General features: G+C 39.5%; 1 protein-coding gene across 1 annotated transcript in view; it reads left to right on the top strand.

Moving 5' to 3' along the window:
• Window positions 1-20,915, top strand: part of LOC147228082 (cytoglobin-2) — a 28,886-nt gene extending 7,971 nt beyond the window's left edge. The window contains exons 2-3 of the mRNA XM_086156287.1: window positions 14,488-14,719; window positions 16,862-20,915. Of these exons, the coding sequence (XP_086012413.1) occupies window positions 14,488-14,719; window positions 16,862-17,026 (397 nt within the window). The 3' untranslated portion in view covers window positions 17,027-20,915. The remainder of the gene's footprint in view (window positions 1-14,487; window positions 14,720-16,861) is intronic.
• Window positions 20,916-21,563: the final 648 nt, after the last annotated feature.

Genomic DNA, 21,563 nt, shown 5'->3' with positions numbered 1-21,563 from the left:
AAAGACTTTCCAACATGCAAGATGAAGAGGGGTGTGGTAAAATTCATTTTCAGTGGATTTTATCAATAACTTGGACTGAACACCTTTGTCTCATTGACTTTCAAGGTAAATTGTTAATGCTGGTTCTAGTCACACTTGTTTTCCGCTCCATTCAAGAAGCAGAGAATCAGATAATCTGAAACAGTGAATGGCTGCAGTATGTTTATTCCCCATTATAAAACTAAACCACAAAATTGATTCCACTATCACATTTTCTCAACAAAATTATGTCCCCTTATAGTTGGCTGCATTAAATAGCTTTTCTTTATCAATAATCATCGTAATGCTAACGATTTCTCCTATATTTCAGAGGGTGTGACGCTGCAGACACAATCAATCTTGGCAATTTACCATTGTATTACTGAATGGAAGTGAAATGTAAAATTCAACTGTTTGGTTTGCTCGGTGATAAATGGGAGTCAGCTAAAGGGCAGATGGGTGGAGATAAAACCTCAAAGCAGTCAGTCTTAGATAGATTCATCTCCAGGGAGGAATTTTCTCTTCTCTTTCAGATTGCTTTTTTAAAGATTATATAAAGTACTACCTACAATTTAGGTTTTACATTTAATTCTGAGGGTCCCCGAATCCAGCGTCATTGATTTGGAAACTCTGGATTAAGATGCTTTCTGGGGCGTTGACACCTCCCATTAGGCTTTCAAGAATTATGCACTCACTACGGAGGATTAAACATTCTTTCAGTTAACACACGCAAGGCTATCTTTTTTACCTCAAAGATATCACCAGAACACAAAACTGTATATCCTGATATCCTGAATGTGATTGTTTTTTTTTTTTTTTTTTTTTATCAGAGCGAGAGCTTGGCAGCCCATTATTCTTGAGACCCAGGAAAACAGTGTGGAGGCTATATATTATGACAGCTGGTGGTGTCAAGCTAGAAGTGCTAAAGGCAAGCCAAGTGTGTGTTGGCCTAGCAGGACATTGGATCCCAGGGATATGAATGTAGTCTGGCAGGGCTGCCGAAGGCCAAATTTTAACTGGGAAATAATTGTATTAGCAACTGCAGTCAGCGCAAGCTCTGACAAGATCTAAATTGGGTCAGAGTGCGCGCGTGTGTGTGTGTGTGTGTGTGTGTGTGTGTGTGTGTGAACCCATCTGTTGTTCTGTTACTGTTTTTACTTACACTTTCTTGGCCCGGGTTAACGACGACCACCATTGGTGGTGATAACCTACACGGTACCCGCGGAAATTGGGTCGAAGAAGGAGACAAGGAAGGCGTGTTTGGAAGAAAGAGAAGAGGACAAGCAAGAATCTGGGACTGAGAGGAGGGAATTTGAGTATTGGGAAGATGACAAGGAAAACCAGAGAGTTGGTTGACATGATGCAGAGTGGGAAGGTGGATATTCTAGTGGAAAGGCAGCAAGGCAAGAAGCTTAGGAGCAGGTTTTAAGTTGCACTATTGTCATATTGACAGAAGGGGAAACAGAGTAGGAGTTATCTTGAAGGAAGAGTTTGTTAGAAATGTGAGAGTGTTGCCAGACAGTATAGGATGGTGGTTTATGAGATGACTCTGGTGACAAGGAAGATCATGAGGACAGAGGCAGAGCAGAGGACAAAGGGGTGGAAGCTGAAAAGGGAGGAGTGTTGTATGGTTTTCAGGGTGGAGTTGAGAAACTGGGTGGTCAGGGAGAGGTTCCAGATGAACAAGTACCGCGAATGTGATCAGGGAGACAGGTAGGAGACAGATTCATGTGGTGTCTGGAAGGAAATTAGATAAGGAGACTTGGTGGTGGAATGAGGAAGTGCAGGATTCTACGCAGAGAATGAGGTTAGCAAAGAAGAAGAAGGACACTGAGAGGACTGAAGACACAAGTACAGGTAGATGCAGTTAAAGGTAAAGGTAGAGGAAGCAAAGGCCAAACAAAAGGTGTATGATGACCTGTATGCTCGGTTTGAAACTAAAGAGGGAGAGAATAATCTATACAGGTTGGCAAAAAAGAGAAATAGAAATGGAAAGGATGTATAGCAGGTTAAGGTGATTAAGGATAGAGGGGGAAATGTATTGACAGATGCTAGAAGAGTGATGGGAAGATGGAAAAAGCACTTTGAAGAGCTGATAGATGAGGAAACTGAAAGAGAGGGAAGAGATGACAATTTTGGCCCACAAAATAGCAGAGATTGGTAAAGGTGAAGTGAGAAGTGCTTGGAGGGGATGAAGAGTGGAAATTCAGTTTTTGATGATATACTTGTGGAGGAGTGGAAGTGTCTAGGAGAGGCAGCTCTAGAGTTTCTGGTTGGATTATTCAACAGGACCTTAGAGAGTGAGAAGACGCCTGAAGAATGGAGAAGTGTAATGGTGCCCATTTTTAAGAAAAAAGGGAGATGTGGACAATTGCGGTAACAACAGATGCAGTTTTTGCTTTAAGAATGAAAACAGAATACAGAGAAGGCCAGAGGGAGCTGCATTGTGCCTTTGTAGATCTAAAAAAAGCATAGGACAGGGTGCCAAGAGATGATCAATGGTATTGTATGAGGAAGGCTGGAGTGGTAGAGAAATATTGTTACTGGTGCAGGACATGTATGCTAGCTGGGAGACAGTGGTGAGGTGTGCAGTAGGAGTAACAGAGAAGTTCAAGGTGGAGGTTGGACTCCATCAATGGTCAGCTCTGAGTCCCTTCTTGTTTGCAGTGGTGATGGACAGGCTGACAGATGAGGTTAGACAGGAATTTCCATGGACCAAGATGTTCGTAAATGACCTAGAAAGGTGGAGGTATGCGCTGGAAAGGTGAGGAATGAAAGTTAGTCGCAGCAAGACAGAATATATGTGTGTGAATCCGAGGGGACCTAAGTGAAACAGTGAGGCTACAGTGATTGGAGATACAGACGTTCAGATCAATGGAGAGTTTGGAAAAGAGGTGAAGAAATACCTTCAAGCAGGTTGAAACGGGTTGTGAAAAGTATCAGGGGTACCATGAAATAGAAGAATGTCAGTCAGAATGGAAGGAAAGGGGTATAAGACAGTTGTGAGACCAGTAATGCTGCATGGTTTTGAGACAGTGGCATTAAAAAAGAAGACACAAAGCAGAGCTAGAGGTAGCAGAGTTAAAGACGTTGAGGTTCTCTTCGGGAGTGACATTGATGGATTGCATCAGGAATGAGTCTATCAGAGGGAGAGCATGTTTGCTTTTTTGTAGAGATAAAGTCAGGGAAGCGAGAATGAGATGGCTTGTTCATGTACAGAGGAGTGATAGGGAATATATTGGTAGAAGGATGCCTCCCCGAAATATGGCTGCGAATATGTGACCCTAAATGAGTCCACTCCTCCCAGTCATAATAATAGTCACATTCCCCAAAATTCTGGTTATGGAGGCGGAGTAGCTGTTCTTAATCTTCAATCAAGGTTTGTTGATTGGTCTCTAACTATAGCTCATTTGAAATCTTCTTTTCTAGTCTCTCATTCAACAACAGTTTGTCCTACATTTAGGGTCACAGGGGATGCTGCAGCCTATCCCAGCTGTCATTGGGGTACATTGGGGTATTTTTCCATCGCCCGATTTCCAATTAACATTCTACGTGTTTTTTGGACTGTGGGAGGAAACTGGAGAACCCAAAGGAAACCCATGATATTCATGTAGAGCAGGGGTGGACAAACTTTTTGGCTCAGGGGCCGCATTGAATTTTAAAATTTGACAGACGGCCGGGTCACCACAGGATAAAATACATATAAAAAAATAAATAAATTAAAAAAAAAAACACATTTGTTAACTGTACGTATCAGACTCACCTGACATTTGCTTTGAAACCAGCTTGGTTTTGAAGGCTCTGACGTTTGCATGCATTTCACGCACAAACCGTTTTTTCTCTCGTAGCTTCACATGCAGCCCATTCATGGGTGTCAGTGCGTCCATTACATTACATTACAGTCATTTAGCAGACGCTTTCATCCAAAGCAACTTACAAAAATTGCAATTCAATAACAGAAGATCTGAAGTACCAGTAGTCGTTATTCAGAAGTCACCACTCTACCAAATAGCCATCTCAAAACCATATACATACATTCATTTCTTCTTTTTTTTTTTTGGCTAAAGGCTAAAGGCTAAATCACAAAGCCAATCGGTGTCATTCAGTTCAGGAAAATTCTCAAGTAGCTCCAAAAATGAAATAATCTCCCGTTTGAGCTCCCACATTCATCTATCCAATCATTCAATCATTTAAATCAAGTATGAATTCTGTACCAATCTTTGATGGGCCGGATGAAATAGACCAACGGGCCGGATGTGGCCCGCGGGCCGTAGTTTGCCCACCCCTGATGTAGAGTCTACATGAATATCATGCGTTTATATATATCATGGCTTTTTGCAATTTCCCCTTCAGTCTCCCACCAAGTTTTCCCACTGCAATGCATTTTTACTTACGGACTTCTCCACCGCATCAAAAATGTCCTGTCCTGTCGCGGTCCCATGCATTGCAGCCACATCCAAAAGCTCATCAGTGATAGAGAGGTCCGACTTGACGACTAATAAAAATTGACAACTGTGCTGTGTCCATGTTATCTGTGCTTTCATCAACAGCCAATGAAAAAGCTGTGTAGCAGCGTGTCTCCTCAGCCAGCTGTGTTGTAAAATTTTCTGCTCGTTCCTTCACTCGCTCCGCGATGGTGTTTCTTGTAAACTGACTTTTTTAACATTTAAACATTTATACTGACACTTGCTCACAGACCTTCAGCTTGCAATGCTTAAAAAAACGCTCCCTCTGATAAAGACTTGGAAACGTGGGCGATATCTTCAGCGACGATGAAGCTAGCTTTCATCGCGGCCTCGTTTTTTGGCTGTGGATTTCGTGAACAAACTCTGCTGCGACCGCAGTTTGCCTTTTCTTGGGCCATTGTTGCTTTTCCTGAAGGCTAGCTTTAGCGTACTTAGCTCCGTGTTTGGTGTCAAAATGTCGACGCAGATTGTACTCTTTGACAACCGACACCGCCTCGTAACACAAAAGACATACTGTTCTTTCTCCTTGAAGCACAAACAAGTATTCCCCTTTTGGGAGGACATTTTGGGATCATTATTTATGTAACCATGTAAATTATGTGTTATTTTGATTATGGGTTGTATCTTGGTGGTCTTTCAATTTCATTTGTTGTTGTTGGCAGTTGCCTAAAGAGATGCATTGGGGAGAAAGTATGGGATGTGATCGGTTCTACCTGCCCTTGTTTTGTGGGGACTGGTTTTGAGGATGCAAGGGGAAGAGGGTAGGGAGGGTTGAACCTGACTGCTCCGCAAGTGAGAACAAAATAAAATCTCCCCTGTCCGGCCGTAACGGTGTCCTTTTCACTGGAATATTCTTTGGTTCTTTACACTGTAACCCGAAACACCCACGGTCCTGGCACGCTACCTCTTAAAAGTTAGGGTTACCTTTATATCTCAATTCCACTCATTGGTATGGATGTGGAAACACTGCCGCGGCTACCGTAGTCAAAAGGTGTTGTGGGAAATGTAGTTTTCGGTCAAAGCACGCTCTTAATTATTTTTTGTATTTATCTTTAGACACTCAAAACTTTGAAGCTCTTGCCTTGCGGGCCTTGAGTTTGACACATGTGATGTAGACATTGATGGCAACAGCCTGGATGCTGCATTAATCTCACTGTAGGACGCAGCTGGCTTCTGTCAATGCATAAACCCACCCTTTGTTTTAACTAAACTATTGACCTCGTCCTGGCATACGACATAGGGACCACACAATTATTGGTCTATCAGCAGAATCACACTTTTTTTTTTTTTTTTCTTTTTTTTTTACTTCCGGCGCTGTCTCGGATGGCTGCCTGCCAGAGTTTCTCTTCACCTAAGTGTCTCTTTTTCCTAAATTCTCTACTTCTATTTTTCTATTACTTCTTCTTCCCTTAGCCGCAGGGAATCTTCAATCTTTGTAGTTACTGCTAACAGTTAAGACAATTCATATTTCAATATATTTCTTATTCTTCCTCCTTTCTACTATTATCTATTACTGTTATGTTTTTTACTTGAAACTCTGGCACAACAATTTCCTTCGGGATTAATAAAGTTGTTCTCATCTCATCTCATCTCATCTCATATACTGTCGCGAGTCACAAATGTTGGGGTTTATGTTGCCTGTTTTCTGTGTGATTTGGGGGTTGCTGGGAATTTTGTGGGTGTGGTTTGGGGTGCAAGGAATTCTGTTTTTTTTTCCTTGGAATTGACCAGGAACAGTTACTTGTATTGGAGGCACGTATGTTGTGGCCGTGGTCAACACCAGCTATTGCTTATTAAACGGACGATTTATCATCACCCTGGTTTTTTCCTGACTAAAACGCTGCAATACCTACCTATAAGACATCTGTCTGATGTGGTAAAGTTTAAGGATATGAAATTCAAAATCATAGTTTGACAGAATAGATAACATGCTGACCAGTTTTAGTGTCACAGGTGCACTTAAATTACTTTGGAGACTATTGCTCCTCTAAAAATGAAGATTGTCAATGAAAGAAACTCTGTGCCATTCCACCAAATTGGAAATCCTGCGTAGTCTGGCAAGACAAACTAAAACATGCAGGACGGCCCTTTTTAATGCTCGACCAACTTATTACTCAGCACGGTTAGAAGAGAATAACAACAATCCCATGTTCCTTTTTAGCGCCATAGGCTAACAGAAAGTCAGAGCTCCTAGGAGACACATATATTGTTAAACCTGACAAGAAAGAACTTTATGGACTTTTTTATTGATTTTTTATTGAAACTCAGAGACAAAATTAATCAGCTTTCGTCCCCAACCGCTACTGACACAGGAACATTAGCGAAACTAGATACATATCTACAATGCTTATCTGCAGTTAAATTTGAGCAACTTCAAGAATCTTTTCATATGTCTTTTACGTCCTTATATCTTGGTTTCTATAAGATTATGAAAAAAAAAACCTTTCTGGTTGTAAAAACATGTCATCTGTGCAACCTTTCTCATTTGAAGCAGAAAGACTTGAGCAAGAGGATAGCATTTATTATAAGATCCACTTTTTACAATGAAACCTGTCATCAACCCAGCATGCAGCGCGCTAGTGAAACAATGTCTGCACCCATAGGTTAAAATATGTGTTATAAATTGAGATTTTTAAAGAAATAACAGTTCTTCATACTTTTTTAACAAAACATTTGGGTGTGAGACAAACAATAAAGCACATATTTATGCCACTTGGTCCTCCCAGGCTGGGCTCTCTTTAAAATGTCCGCTCTAGATCTAGAGGTTTTAGTTAACTATAGATTCATTTTAAATCTCCCATTTCCCTCTTAAGATTCATGAGCAAATCCTCGCAAATCAATAACTTTCTGCATTACAATGGGCTATTTGAAGTTTTCCAATCGGGCTTTAGAATGCTCCATAGCATTAAGACAGCATTGGTCAAAGTTACAAATGCCCCTTTAGTTGCATCAGATCTCTGTGATGGATAATTTAGGTCTCAGGGCTGTATTCAATACCATTGATCATGAAATTGTATTACAAAAGCTGCAATAGTTGATTGTCATTAGAGGAAATGCACTGGACTGGATCAAGTCATGTCTCTTTGAGAGATCTCAATTTGAACATGTAAACAAAGTGGCCTCTATGTGCACCAAACTAAGTTATGGTGTCCTGCAAGGACAGACAAGGGCCCTATATATTCTTCCTTTTGGTAATATCATTAGGGAGAACGCCATACATTTTACCCGCTTGCTCTACGCATCCAGGACCTCTTATGGGCCCTAAAGTCTCTAAAACCCGAACAGGGACAAGAGCATTCAGTTATATCAAGCCCCTTTTCTGTTGAATCTTCTATTCTTGACCTAGAATACCCTCTCTGTGTTCAAGAATAGCCTTAAAACCTTTCTTTTTTAAAAGGTTATAGTTAGGGCAGTGGTTCTTAACCTGTGTTCGATCGAACCCCAGGGGTTCGGTGAGTCAGTCTCAGGGGTTCGGCGGAGGTCAAGACACGCATTGGTGATGACATCACTGGCAGCGGGTGATCACGCTACATAGCTCAGCCTATCCGTGCCGCGGGGATTTTGGCGCGCTCAGTTGTAGTAACTTGTGACTGTCGTGATGGTACGTCATGTGATTTCTTTCTTAATATTTGAATCCCTTCATACTAATTATGTCGGGCAAAAAAAAGAAAGCGGTCGGAAGAACACGTACAATACGGATTCACATGTATGACGGAACGCGATCGGAATCGATGTCCTAACTGCAGGAATTGCAAAGACAAGATGAGCAATTCTAGTCCTGCACCGGCAAAACTAAGGGAAGGCTTCCTTCAGCTGCATGGAGATGGGAACTACAAGAACATAGCGCTTGCTGAATTCAAGGTGAAGGGAGCCAGATTCCATGAAAAGGCTACTCTGCCTGTTCTTTGTACCCATCAACGAAACGATCCTCGATCCAATAAAGAAGGGTTCGGTGAATGCGCGTGTAAAACAGGTGGGGTTCACTACCTCCAACAAGGTTAAGAACCACTGAGTTAGGGTTAGGATGACTTCTAGTTATGCTGCCATAGGCTTATTAGGGATATCCAATGATCCACCCCTCTCATTCCTCCCCCTCGTCCTTTCTTATTTGCTCTTGTGTCTCTAAATCGATGCACGATAGTCACCTCATGTCTACTTCCTAGTCCCTGGCTCTCTCATTTCCCGGGTTACCAGGGGGCGTGGTTTGATCAACTGCAGTGATCTTGCCAGGCGACCACCATTGTTATTTCTTTTGTGAATATTAAAGCTATTAATGTAAAATTTCAGCTAATTTCAGTTCTGCCGGTATTCATAGTAATAGGTCATTTGCGCCTGTGCCTACCAACCATCGTACCCCCTCTTTCTCGCTTTCTATTTTCTCTGTCCTTCTCCCTCAACTTTATTGTGATAAAGTTCTTTATCATCTGTAATGCAATTAAAAAAACAAAAATGACTTTTTCATGATATTCTAATATTTTGAGATAGGATTTTTGAGTTTTCTTCAGATGTAAGCCATAATCAGCAATATTCAAATAAAAAAAGGCTTGCAATATTTCAGTTGATTTGTAATGAATCCAGAATGTATGACATTTTTGTTTTTGTAACTGCATTGCAGAAGATTAAGAACTTTATCACAATATTCTAATTTTCTGAGACAGTCCTGTATAGTGTCATGAAACAACTGTGTTGTAATTTGGTGCTATATAAGAATAAGAATAAGAATAAGAATAAGAATAAGAATGAGAATGAGAATGAGAATGAGAATGAGAATGAGAATGAGAATAAGAATAAGAATAAGAATAAGTACAACTTTATTTATCCTGAAGGAAATTGTTATATCAGAGTTTCAAGTAAAACATAACAATAATAAATAATAGTGGGAAGGAGGGAGAATAAGAAATACAAATAAAACTATTAAGTGTCAAAGTCAAGGCTATAAAGTGTTTTAAGGTGAGAAAAATCTGACTAAACTAAATCAAACCTTTAATACAGGCCAACTTCCTTTACAAGAAAGTAGTTGTACTTGATCAATAATGTAATTCCTGCAATTATTACGCAGATATTTTGATATATGTGATGGTTGTACAGTAAATGTACAGTTCAACTCAGCTTCTTCTTCGACACTTACGTCTCGCTGATTCTCCTGTCTGACCCTCTTTCCATTTTAATTCGGTGAACATAATGGAGGCACTTAACTGGAATGACCTCTCCAACCCAGGGGGAGCAAAACACAGAACATGGCCTTTGACTCTCATCCTGCTCGCTTTGCGCTCTGCTGCGAAACTGCCTTAGGGCCAGTGGAGGCCATCACTTCTTTGTGTGAAAAGATTATTCGAATCTATAAACTAGTACAAAGATAGTAAAGGCTTAAAAGTATTCTGCTTTTGGACCAGAAGTTCAGACAAGCAACAAACTTAAATTAATAAAAGGTCATCTGTTCGCTACACTTGACCAGAGAGCCTCGTTACATCATCTCATCAATTATCTAGGGTCAAGACTCTACGGTCAAATAGCTGGCGAGTTTCGCTCCCTTTTTAAATCAGTGACAGGTGATGTAATGCATTTTAGGTTTTTAGTGTTCATGTACTTGCATTACGTTGTCATCAAATCGGCTCAAAGTAACCTTCCTGGATGCGAAACACTAAATTAACGTGACAGGGCAAGTTTAAACTTTGGCATAGGGAAATATAAGTCAAAACTGTAAAAATCAACCACTATCCTCTGTTACCTCAAGGGTGGGCAAACTACAGCCCGCGGGCCACATCCGGCCCATTGGTCTTTTTAATCCGGTCCGCCAAAGATTGGATCCATTGAATGATTGGATCAATGAATCCGGGAGCTCAAACAGGAGATTATTTCATTTTTGGAGCGACTTGAGAACATTTGAGAATTTTCCTGAGCTGAGTGACAGATTAGTTTTATGATTTAGCTTTAGCTTTAGCCTTTACTGGACGTGAAGCTACAAGGGAAAAACTGGCTTGTTCATGAAGCGTAAGCAAATGTCAGAGCCTACAAAACCAAGCTGGTTTTATTTTCAAAGCAAAAATATCAGAAAATGTTCAGACAATTGTCAGACGGGTTTGATTTGTACTGTTAACAAATGCTTTTTTTTTCTTATATGTATCGTATCTTGTGGTGGGCCAGCCCATCAGTCAAATTTTAAGTCAACGCAGCCCCAAAAAGTTTGCCCACCCCTGAGTTATCTAATAGGCAACGACTAAATGTTTTCAATTTTAAGCACGGCAATGGTATTTCTCATTTGATGGTGTAACCCCCCATGAATATAGGCCTACTAAAGTGGAGGAGAATAGCGATCAACTAAGTTGTTTTTCTACTTTTTCCCCTCTTCAGCCCTCGCTTTGAACATGAGTCGGCGAGCTCTCTGGTCTTGAATTGAAAAAAGGTGAAGAATACTTTAAAACTGATTGTTTTCCACCTGCTTAGTCTTTTAAGTTATCTTTATACCCGAAACGAAGGTTGATGCAAGACAGCAAGACTGTCATATTGAGTTTTATCGCAGTCGGAACTCCAGCGAGTTGAGCACTAAATCAGGCCTTGCTAGCAACACAAGATGATTGATATTTAGCTTATCGACAAGAAGGATTCCAACAAAACCCAGTCGTAGTAGATGTTAAGAATTGTGTTATGAGTTATTACAGTTACAAATACACTTAGCGTTAATGTTAAGGTTTTGTCTGATTAGAGGTATCAAATGCTCTAGTTGCTAGTGCTACATAATAGCGTAGTAGCCTACTGAACCACATTTGAGCATTAAAAGGAACATGGCGCTTATTTTGCTTATTTTACGCCACTCGGTTTAAGCCAGTTAGCAAGTGGCAATGCTTTTCACTAAGCACTTTGTTTCTTAAGTGAAAAAAGGACATTTTATTTTGTGATTTATGCGATATATTTTCTTTACACCGACGAGTAAGTTTATAAGTAATGCAAATGCTTATATCACACTATTTTGGGTTGATGTGATGTAATTTCATTATTCGTGAAAATTATGAAAATTGTTATTGCTTTGAAGAGTTCTTCTTTTTCCTGTTCATTTAGTCAATACATTTGTTAACTGTTCAACTAATTTTTACCGGTGAGACACCTAAGCCATACCTCTCTCCTGAGCCTAGGTAGATGTTTAGTGCTTGCAGGTCCAAGTCTACAAGCGCTACAATAGCAATAATCTGGGGTTGTTAGTCCACCTATGTATGTCTATATAATACAACATTTCCATCACCTACAGCCACCCTTTGTGGTTGACGCAAAAAATTGTACCAATAAATTATATTATACAAGATTGTTGTATATACAGTAGATGAATAAATTGAATATAAGAATCTCAGGATAATTGTCATTGCATTAAAATGGTGTTAATCATGATTTGCAAACATTGTTTAATGTCAAATTTGTAAAAAGGACTAGAAATTGTATTTTTTTTTTTGGTAGACTTCAATTGATCCGTCATTGTTTCTCAACACCGAGCATAGACAGAGATGTTTCACGACTGAGTCAGTGTTGTCATTTTGAACTACAGTTGACATTCAAGGTGATTATGTCCACATTCACAAGCTATGGTGGTGCATCAACCCGTCCACGTTATTTCAAACCCACAACTAATCAAGCAATTAATCATACAGCCATTTTGAGTTTTGCCATCAATGGATGGCAAGGTGTAAGCTTAATAGTCTATTTCATCCCCTTAATCTTTTGAATGCACATTTACAAATGTGTATTTGTGTAATATTGGCAGTTGCTCATGTGTGTTCATTTGCAAACTCTAATGAAAAGCAACAAAGTGAAAATAGCTCTTCAGTGCACCTGGATCCAGTTACTCAAGTTCCTCAAACAATCTTAAAGTGTGAGGGCCTGAGCAGAGCTCCCAAAGCACTTCATTCCTATGTTGATGGTGCATGTGTATTACCTAACACCTACCACAAAGAATATACTAAGTCAGAAACACAGTTGCCGAGGAAAAAGATGTTTTACCACATTTATAAAAAAATGTATCGTGTTTAGATAATATATCATTTTGTTTCCAGCCAGACAGTGGATTTCCATTTTGCCAAACCTATAAATAATATATCATTAGCTATTACTTTATGGCTCATTTGTTCTTTTTGGTCAATTATTCATTAGCGAGTATTAACAGGTTTGGTAACTGTGAATAATAGTAATGTAGATTTCCACAATGTTTTTTGGTGACTATAGGTCTGCTCATTCAACAGACATAGTCATTGTTCACTCTTAATGAACATGTTACATGTTTTAAATGTATTTTTCATTATTCTATCACTACTCCTGTGAAGTTGTACTTCAAACTGAACACGTGAACGGGAAACCGACAGTCATTTTGCAACATCCTTGTGTTTCTAAGTTGGCATTTGGACTCTCTGTCAGAATCTACGGTTTGGAAATCAAACAGATATGCATGATTTGGATCGAAGATACTACATTCTACAATGAAATATTCAGAAAACAAAACAAAGTCACAGAGGCCCTCACTCGATTATAAAGAGCACTGCTATGTATTATATCTTGGCCCATCTAATGCAGGGATGTTTACACTCAGAGGCCCTTGTTTGAACCAACCCCCACCTCTAAGCCATGCTGCCTACACCCACCAATTCAGTCTTCATCTGGGTTTAACTATAGGTATGTCTTCAATAAGAATATGGTGAGATTCATCAGTAAAAAAGGGAGCTAAGACTCTCTGTTTAGTTAACCTTGATTATCAGCCCATTGAGTTTGGTAAGTTTCTTCCTGGTGATATACAGGAGACGGTCTAAGCATCCAGTCACATATCCCAGATATGGACAATCGGTCTATTGTGATATTATAGTTTTCATTTTCTTAAGCGATCATAAACCCTGTAGTCTCGTTTATACATTGTGCCGTAACAATACTTCTTTGAGGAGTTTAGAAGTGAGGTTCTTTGAAGTGGATCTCTACTGAGTTGTTTTTCCCGGTGGTTGATCCTGCTGTGTTCCGTGACGCGCTGACAATATTTTATCTTTCGGTCAGAACACAATTTGCAGGTTAGATAATTTCACGGTCAGCCCGTCTGTTATGTTTTTACCAGTTAACTTTTTTTTTTTTTTTTAATCAAAGTTTTTTTCCTTAAGTTACTGGTTCTTGCTCATTGCTCGTAGTAAGATGGACCAAGTTAGTGCTGTCAATTCAATAAAACAGAAATTTTCCTTTCATGGAGGTTTGAACATAGGTTATAAAGGAAAGAATGTACTGAACCTCCACTTAGGTTCATCATGATGGCAAGTCTTAAGTTTTTTAATTTTTACCTCACACCATCTGCCAGGTTGGAAAGCATAAACATAGCAGAGCTTGACTCAAATAAATTGTTTCTTTATGCCTTGAAATGAGAAATTCTTCACACTCGAAGGGCACTTTTGTTGAAATTAAAAGGTTCAGGTTGGCAGATTTTGTTGACAACCCTGCTAAATATCACCAAATAACAGGAAGGGGTCAGTCCAGTGTTCAGGGATCACCAAAGTCTTTGAGATTCATTCATCAGTCAGAAGTCGGAAGTTTATTAAATCATTAATATTCATGCCGACCGACTAATTAGTAGCATCTGTGGAAAGTGTTTTCCGTTTAGTGAATTTTAATTGGCTTAATGGTGAAAATGCAAATAGCAGCAACCCACTGCCTGGAGTCCTAATCATTAATAATTGTAGTGTATAGAATAGAATAAAAAGAGGGGAGAAATGAGGTGCTGGTGACAGGTTTCTTATCACAACTCAACCAGGTGGAGAATAAGCAATACCCTTTTCAGCTGTGAGGATGGTCTATGCAGAGCCACGGTAATATCAGATAACAGAGAAGAGCACTTCTCACTACTCAGCTCCTCTGAGCCCGCACACAACTGAGACAACATGTTCGATAATGCGTCGTGATCGGCAGGGAGTTGACTTACGCATATATTTTTGCACCCAACCTAATTGATATGCTCTCTATTTAAATTTCTCAAATGTATTTGCCACCATAGGTTCTTTGTCAACTTCCCATCAGCAAAACAGTACTTCAGCCAATTCCAGGACATGGAGGATCCTGAGGAGATGGAGCGAAGCAGCCAACTTCGGCACCACGCCCGCAGGGTGATGAACGCCATCAATACCGTGGTGGAGAACCTCAACGACCCAGAGAAAGTGTCCGCTGTTCTGGCCTTGGTGGGAAAGGCACATGCCGTCAAACACAAGGTGGAACCGATGTACTTCAAGGTATTATCAGGTTGTTGGTTGTTGACCTTCAGTAGCAATTTATTACTCATCTATCACTCATTCCAGGTCCACTTACAATCAAACACACACTGACAAACACACACTTTGTTTTCACAGGAGGTCTTTCCTACCTGAGGCTATCAGACTTTTTAATTCCTCTTCCCTCAGCCGCAGGGAATCTTCAATCTTTGTAGTTACAGTTGACAGTTAGGACAATTCATATTTCATTATATTTCTTATTCTTCCTCCTTTCTACTATTATCTATTACTGTTATGTTTTGGTTTTTTTTTTACTTGAAACTCTGGCACAACAATTTCCTTCGGGATTAATAAAGTTGTTGTCATCTCATCTCATCTCAAAATACTGGTTGTTGGAAAGCTAAGGACTTGTGAAATCATTCCAGGCTTGCATTTATCCTGTACAAACATATCCCCCCCCATACACACACACACACACACACACACAGTCAGGGATATGCTGTATATCTATACTACATTTAACAGAGGATTTTTGCAAGTGCCTCAAGGGAAGATAGGGGTCAAAGGTGAGGGTAATTATTTTCCTTGGATCAAAACAACAAAATGTAAATGAATATGGATAGCTGGATAGTTGTGTTTTGATATAAATTAGCCCCTGTAGGTGCAAAGGAATTCTCTCACCGCCTCTATGTGGCACATGCATGCATAGAAAGAATTAAGTAAGTGTTTTATGCGTGATATACAATGTCGGAATCTAGCTGTGATTGTGATCTTAATGCGGTTTATCATTTAAAAGTAAGCGTAGCAGGTCAGGTGATTTTAATCAAGTATACTATAAAAACTACCTTCCACAACATTCAAGTTCCAGTGTTTAATTTGGATCACGTGTTTGCATAATTTCGAATGTGAGAATCGCATCTTGTGATTGAAGAGGGGAAGCATATGCTTCCCCTCTTCCAGTCTTTTGAATATCATCAGTCAGTCTATAAATGCAGCTGCGAGGAGAACACATTACCACCATGATCATCCCTCGGCTGGCTTCCGATTGCCTTCAGAATACATTTCAAGGTTTAATGGATCACTTTTATGAATAAATCATTGCATGGATTTATTTGACTGTGTAATCCTGAACCTTAAACAGTGGCCCCTTCGCTTCGATTTACATGTATTCTTCGTATTTCACTTCCTATTCATTCAGCATGGCGGTTGTGTTCTAAGCCAATAGTGTATGTCACTATGACAACTGAGTTTGACTTTGGTGGCACACAAAAAATTTGTTCAGTGACTGGGCGTTCGAAAGATATCTGAAGACAATTAGAAATAAAACAAAACCCTGTGTATCACACAGGGTTCCACTGAGAGTCTGCTATGTCAAAGGTATTTTGTGTAACTAAATGAATCACTATACGGGTCTAATACTGCATGTCCAGAGGTGCATCTTTACAGGATATTGTCTTTAAAATATTCTTTAAATAAGAAAAAAAAAAGACCTGCGGAAACTTCTGTTACTTTAAATAGGAAGAGAAATTTGCTTGATTTTCAACATATTTCTCTTATCATTCAGCCACTTACAAGTGAGTTATTTCAGACAAAGCAGGAAAAGGAAACGTTTCCTCCTGTTATCAAAGGTTGTTTACAACAATTTAATGTGCATGGCCATAGCTGTAGTTTCAACACTCATCTGCTTTTTATTTTTCTCAGCATTTGATATTTCATTTCAACGTATGCAGTGTCCCACTTCTATTTCATCGCAGCCGTTCCCTTTGTGTTGCCTGTCCACCCACCTCTTTTATGTTTTGCTCTCTCCTTTTCCAATTCTCACCTGTCTTGCCTTCATTTTTGCAAGAGTAAATTGGATTTTTTTTTTTTCTCTTTCCTACGGCTCTGCTCTCCCCTGCTCCCTCCGCACCAGTATAGCAATGCAATATAATGATAACAGTAATGACTCTTATCAATACCTCAGGCCATTTGTGCTTTTAATATTAATATTATAATTATATTATTATCATTATTATCATTAGTAGTAGCACTAGTATTATTATTATTATTATTATCATCAATAATAATGATAATAACACAATTATAATATTAATTTGATTTTTTTTTTTTAATATTAACATAATAATATTACAATTATGATAATATTAATTCTTCTCTTTTCAGATCCTGAGCGGCGTGATGCTGGAGGTGTTGGCAGAAGACTTCCCAGAATTCTTTACAGCAGAGGTGCAAATGGTCTGGACCAAACTAATGGGGGCAGTGTACTGGCATGTGACGGGGGCTTATACGGAGGTGGGCTGGCTCCAGGTCTCCAGCTCAGCTGTGTGAAAGATCGGTTAGAAGAGTACGTAGTTAGATGGACTTAATATGTTTGGGAAAAAAAGTAAAATGGTAAGTCAGTCATATTATAAAGCTGAGTGATCTGTCAGGAAGGGTTCCGCAGACATGGATAACAGTAGAATTTGCACTTTTGGTTTTTTTTTTCCATTGCTGAGGTGTTTCCGAGGCACAGATCATGGATGTTATGATTTTAAAGCTTACTAACTTCATGCTTGTTGCAAAATACAATTTTATCTTCACAAAATACAAAAAGCAGTGGAACGAACTTCAACTTGGTATTGACCTTTGACTCAAGCTGATGCCCTTAATCCCAGATTTAAATGGATGAATTACTCCATCATTCAATGAAATAGGATTAACCTCTATATACGAACTTTGCATTTGTAACTAAAAGTTTTTATTATGTTATCTGAAGTAGTACCAACCAAGGCAGCTGTTGCTAACGATTGACAAAACCTAAATTGGGCAAAATTTAAAGAATGGTCATCGGTGTAGTTTGTAGCCCAGGTTTTAAAATGCAAGCTGAGACTTTATTCCTTCATTTTGGAGAAGAGAATTAGTTAATGCTCTGGAGTTAAACAAATGTGGACAAACATTGTATTATTTCTGAATCCGCAACCTTTCAAAATCCATTTTTTTTATCAATCACTCACAAACACACTTAACATCATTCAACTTTAGCTCAGCTTGCAAGGCAACATGTCATTGTTGTACATGGAGGGTTTTTCGCCGTCTGTCAATCGCTAATGTCGATCATCGATTACAGGTTCCAATTATTTTCGAATGGGAATTTTAAGTATTACTACTACGGAGGGAAAATCTCTGTGGAAACTCTGCTGTCTAAGATGCAACTTCTGGCTGTGTCACACGTACAAGTACACCTTGTGATATTTTGAAAGCAAGTTCGGGAAAATATTTAGACAAAGAATGATTTTTAGGGGGCACTTAGCTGTCGAAGCCCCGGTTATGGGACCATGGAGCTGCTGACTGTTAATAGAATCTCTCTGTCCTGTAATATATCCTCATATTAAGGGGAACCGCGCCCCCTCACTCTATTGAAGCATTGCGTGCTCTTAATGTCTTGTTTAACATTACAGAAGTGTCGTTTGTATAAGCGTACAGTGGGCAAAGTGTGCATACTCTCCGGCCTTTGTTTACAACTAATTGGCATATTAAAAAGCAGGTTTTTTTTCTTTTTCTTCGTTGAAAGTTTCAGACTAGTGTAACGCGTTCACACTCCCAATGCGACAACAGCCTGACGAACAGGAAGGGTTCCCTCAGCATCGCATACCGACACCCCTTCTCGTAATTTTTCGATAAACCCGGAGCATCGCGTCGACATCGACAGCCGTATCTATATCTAAACTTTACCTGCTTAAAAGCGGATTTCCGAATGAGAAACTGCGTTCCTCCGATGAGGCCGCGCCCAAAATTAGACTCTTCTACAGGTTCATTGAAATATGACGCAGGCTTTGTGAGAACGTATAGTTCCGATGTTTTAGTTTTGCAACCCGGACAGGTGGACATACTCAGCCGCTACATGTACACATTAGCACACTCACATGCCCTTAGACCTCCCCTGTGCTAATATTTACAGCACCGTTGGTTAGTTTATCTCTCCAACACGCGTCAGAGAGACATGCTGCATTAAAGATTCCATTAAGGGTTTTTGCTCTCTTTGGACAAAAACTATTTTGAGTTGCTGCCGCACAGGTTCTGACCAATCTAGACAGATTACAGTGCCCTCGTTCAACAGCACTTGTGGGTTTCTTTATCTATAACACGGAGAGTTGTAATTTTTTTGTCCAAAAATGGATTCGGTAAAGTGTCTGTCACACCCCGAAATTCAAAATACAAGCCCGACCATCGACCTTCCTTTACCTTATTCAACCTCTTCTTCCAGGCTTTGGATTACATGCGCTGTCATTTACAGTCCCCAACTGTGGGCGCCTCTCTATTTAATTCCCAGACATACACAGATACACAGCAAATCTGTTTAGGCTGGACATTTGATCCAATCTTGGCTTTGCATCTGTTCCAGTGATGTCCTTCATCTCCCATCTGACCCCCCTTGGCATTGGCATCTGGCATTAATGAGGAGGTAATGAGTCTACTCTCCTCCTCATCTGGTCATTCATCTCCTGTAACTTCCCATAGTCTGCTGAGAGCTGTGTCACTGAGAACAAAAGCAATTACAACTAAACAGATGGTCTTACCAACCCACGATCAACATTCGTTGACGACAAGGCTTCTTTCAGCTGTTGTGACACTCATGAAATCATAAAACGTAAGAATTCATCAAAAAATGTATACATCAATATGTTTATCCGGATGTAACTTTTTTTTAAATTTTTTTTTTATGTTATTTGCAGCCTTTCAGGCTGTTTCCAAAAGTGAAAGAGGAATGTGTTTTTTGGAAATTATTCCAAAAACACATTTTTGCTCAGTGGGGTTCAGGTTAAACAGATATAGTAGGGGAAGCTATAACCTTGTTCTTGGAAAGGACAAATACAACTAAGCAGAGTCATTCAAAGGTCTGTTCCAGCCATTGCTCCGATCATTGGTAATGGTATTTTTGGCAAAAATTGTTGAGAAGTTTATTAACCCCCAGGTTTTGTCCTGGTGCGTCTACCCTCGTCTAATGCCCTTAATTTGACATGAAGTTACCATATTTGCACACATTATCTATCTATAAATTGCTATTTATAATCTGTGGTAGACATTCAGTAGTATAACAGTGGTGATGAACCAAATTCCCTCAGCCTCAAAACATGTTGAGTATATCAATAAAAGGAAATTAACAAGATGAGGTTAGCGAAACTTTTAATCCAGGTGAATTTACATTAATTACCGGAATAACATTTGCAAGACTGACAGCAGCAATTTTCTCAAAACCCATCTGAGATTATATTTTAATACATATGTTATGAAAAAACATAAACATTCATAATGAAGACTATATTGGCATTAAAACCAAGCAGCAGCCATCTCCAATGTCTACTTCCATTTCTATTAAATTGCCCATTTACTGTATATACATGTCTGGCAGAAAACCAGTAAAAGCAACTGTTAAATGGTTTCTTTTTCAAGTTAAGATGCAGGCCTCAGTCACACCGTAGGTAAAATTATACAGGAGTCAAACAAATCTAAACTTAAACTATCTTGACTGGCTTAAACAAACTCTGGAAGCTATAAAGTTGTCAGTCATAAATGATACGTTTCCAAACACACACTGACCACCTTCATTGCCGGACCTCTGAATAAATGTGGCCCGGAAGAGTTCCATGTAATTTTGTATAGTAAACACAGCTTGGTGTGAAACCCGTCTCTAAAGAATCTTGTTGACTTGTGACCCCTTGTCAATATGCAGCATGTCCCTCCTCACACACACACACACACACACACACACACACATAGATACACTCACCAAAGAGCCCGTGTTAAAGTGATGGTGAGGCGGGTATTTCCTCTTATGCCAGGTGTACAACAGCACTTAATCCAACATATATTCTACAGTAGTTTGGAAAAAATATCAAACCCACATTCCTATACACAATAATGTATCAATTATACATTTGTTCTCTTTCAAAAAAATAAGGGCATCAGAGTTTATGTGGATCAATGCGTTTTCTCGTGTTTTTGTCATAAGTTGAAAAGTTAGGACTTTATATTTTTCTAAATATGTCTATAAGAGGGATATTATGTATTTGAATACTGTATATGAACATGTCATTTGTTTACTGCGTTGTTTGTGAGAGCGAGTGCAGTTGCTTCGTTGTGTTTTGAGCATGTTTGCAGAGCCAAAAACAGACTTGTACCTTTGTAGACCTGGTGAAAATTCATAATGAGTATCAATAAAATATAGCCTACTTATAAATGAGCATCTTTCCATTTCTGACCAAGCTTTTGACCACACTATCCATCTTCTTACGCTTATCCTGCATCAGGCGAGATGCAGGGTACACCCTCAATTACAGGGGCCACACATGTATATACAATATACACATACACATAAATATATATACATATGTATATATATGTATATATATATGTGTGTGCACAAACAAACAGGCAACCACTCGCTTATTCATTCAGGGCAATTTTTCCCAATTAACCTGCATGTTTTAGACTGGCAGAACCCACGCAGACACAGGGAGAACATGCAAACTCCACACAGAAAGGTCCCCTGGAATCGAGCAAGGGTCCTTTGGTGCAGCGCCGAAGCGCAAACCACTGCCACTTGCGGAACACACAAGTAAATAGTAATTTTTTTTTCTAATTATATGGTGCTTTTTGCAGTTCAGCATTACACACATGCACTCACACACCAATGATGGCAGCACCTCCATGCAAGGCAGCAATCAGGCCACCGGGAGCAACTGGGGAGTTCAGTGTCTTGCCAAAGGACACTTCGGCACTTTGACTGGAGGGGCTGAGTGGACAGAGTAACCATCCGATTAGAGCAAGCACACACTAAATGAGCCTCAACTGCTGTTTCCAGATAAAATTACATCAGATCAGTGAC

Source organism: Fistularia commersonii, chromosome 12 (assembly GCF_037954325.1).
Source record: "Fistularia commersonii isolate RoL2024-O1a breed Wild chromosome 12, RoL_Fcom_v1.0, whole genome shotgun sequence".
Taxonomy (NCBI): Eukaryota; Metazoa; Chordata; class Actinopteri; order Syngnathiformes; family Fistulariidae; genus Fistularia; species Fistularia commersonii.
The sequence above is the reverse complement of the archived record's forward strand: the minus strand, read 5'-3'. Positions and strand labels throughout refer to the sequence as shown.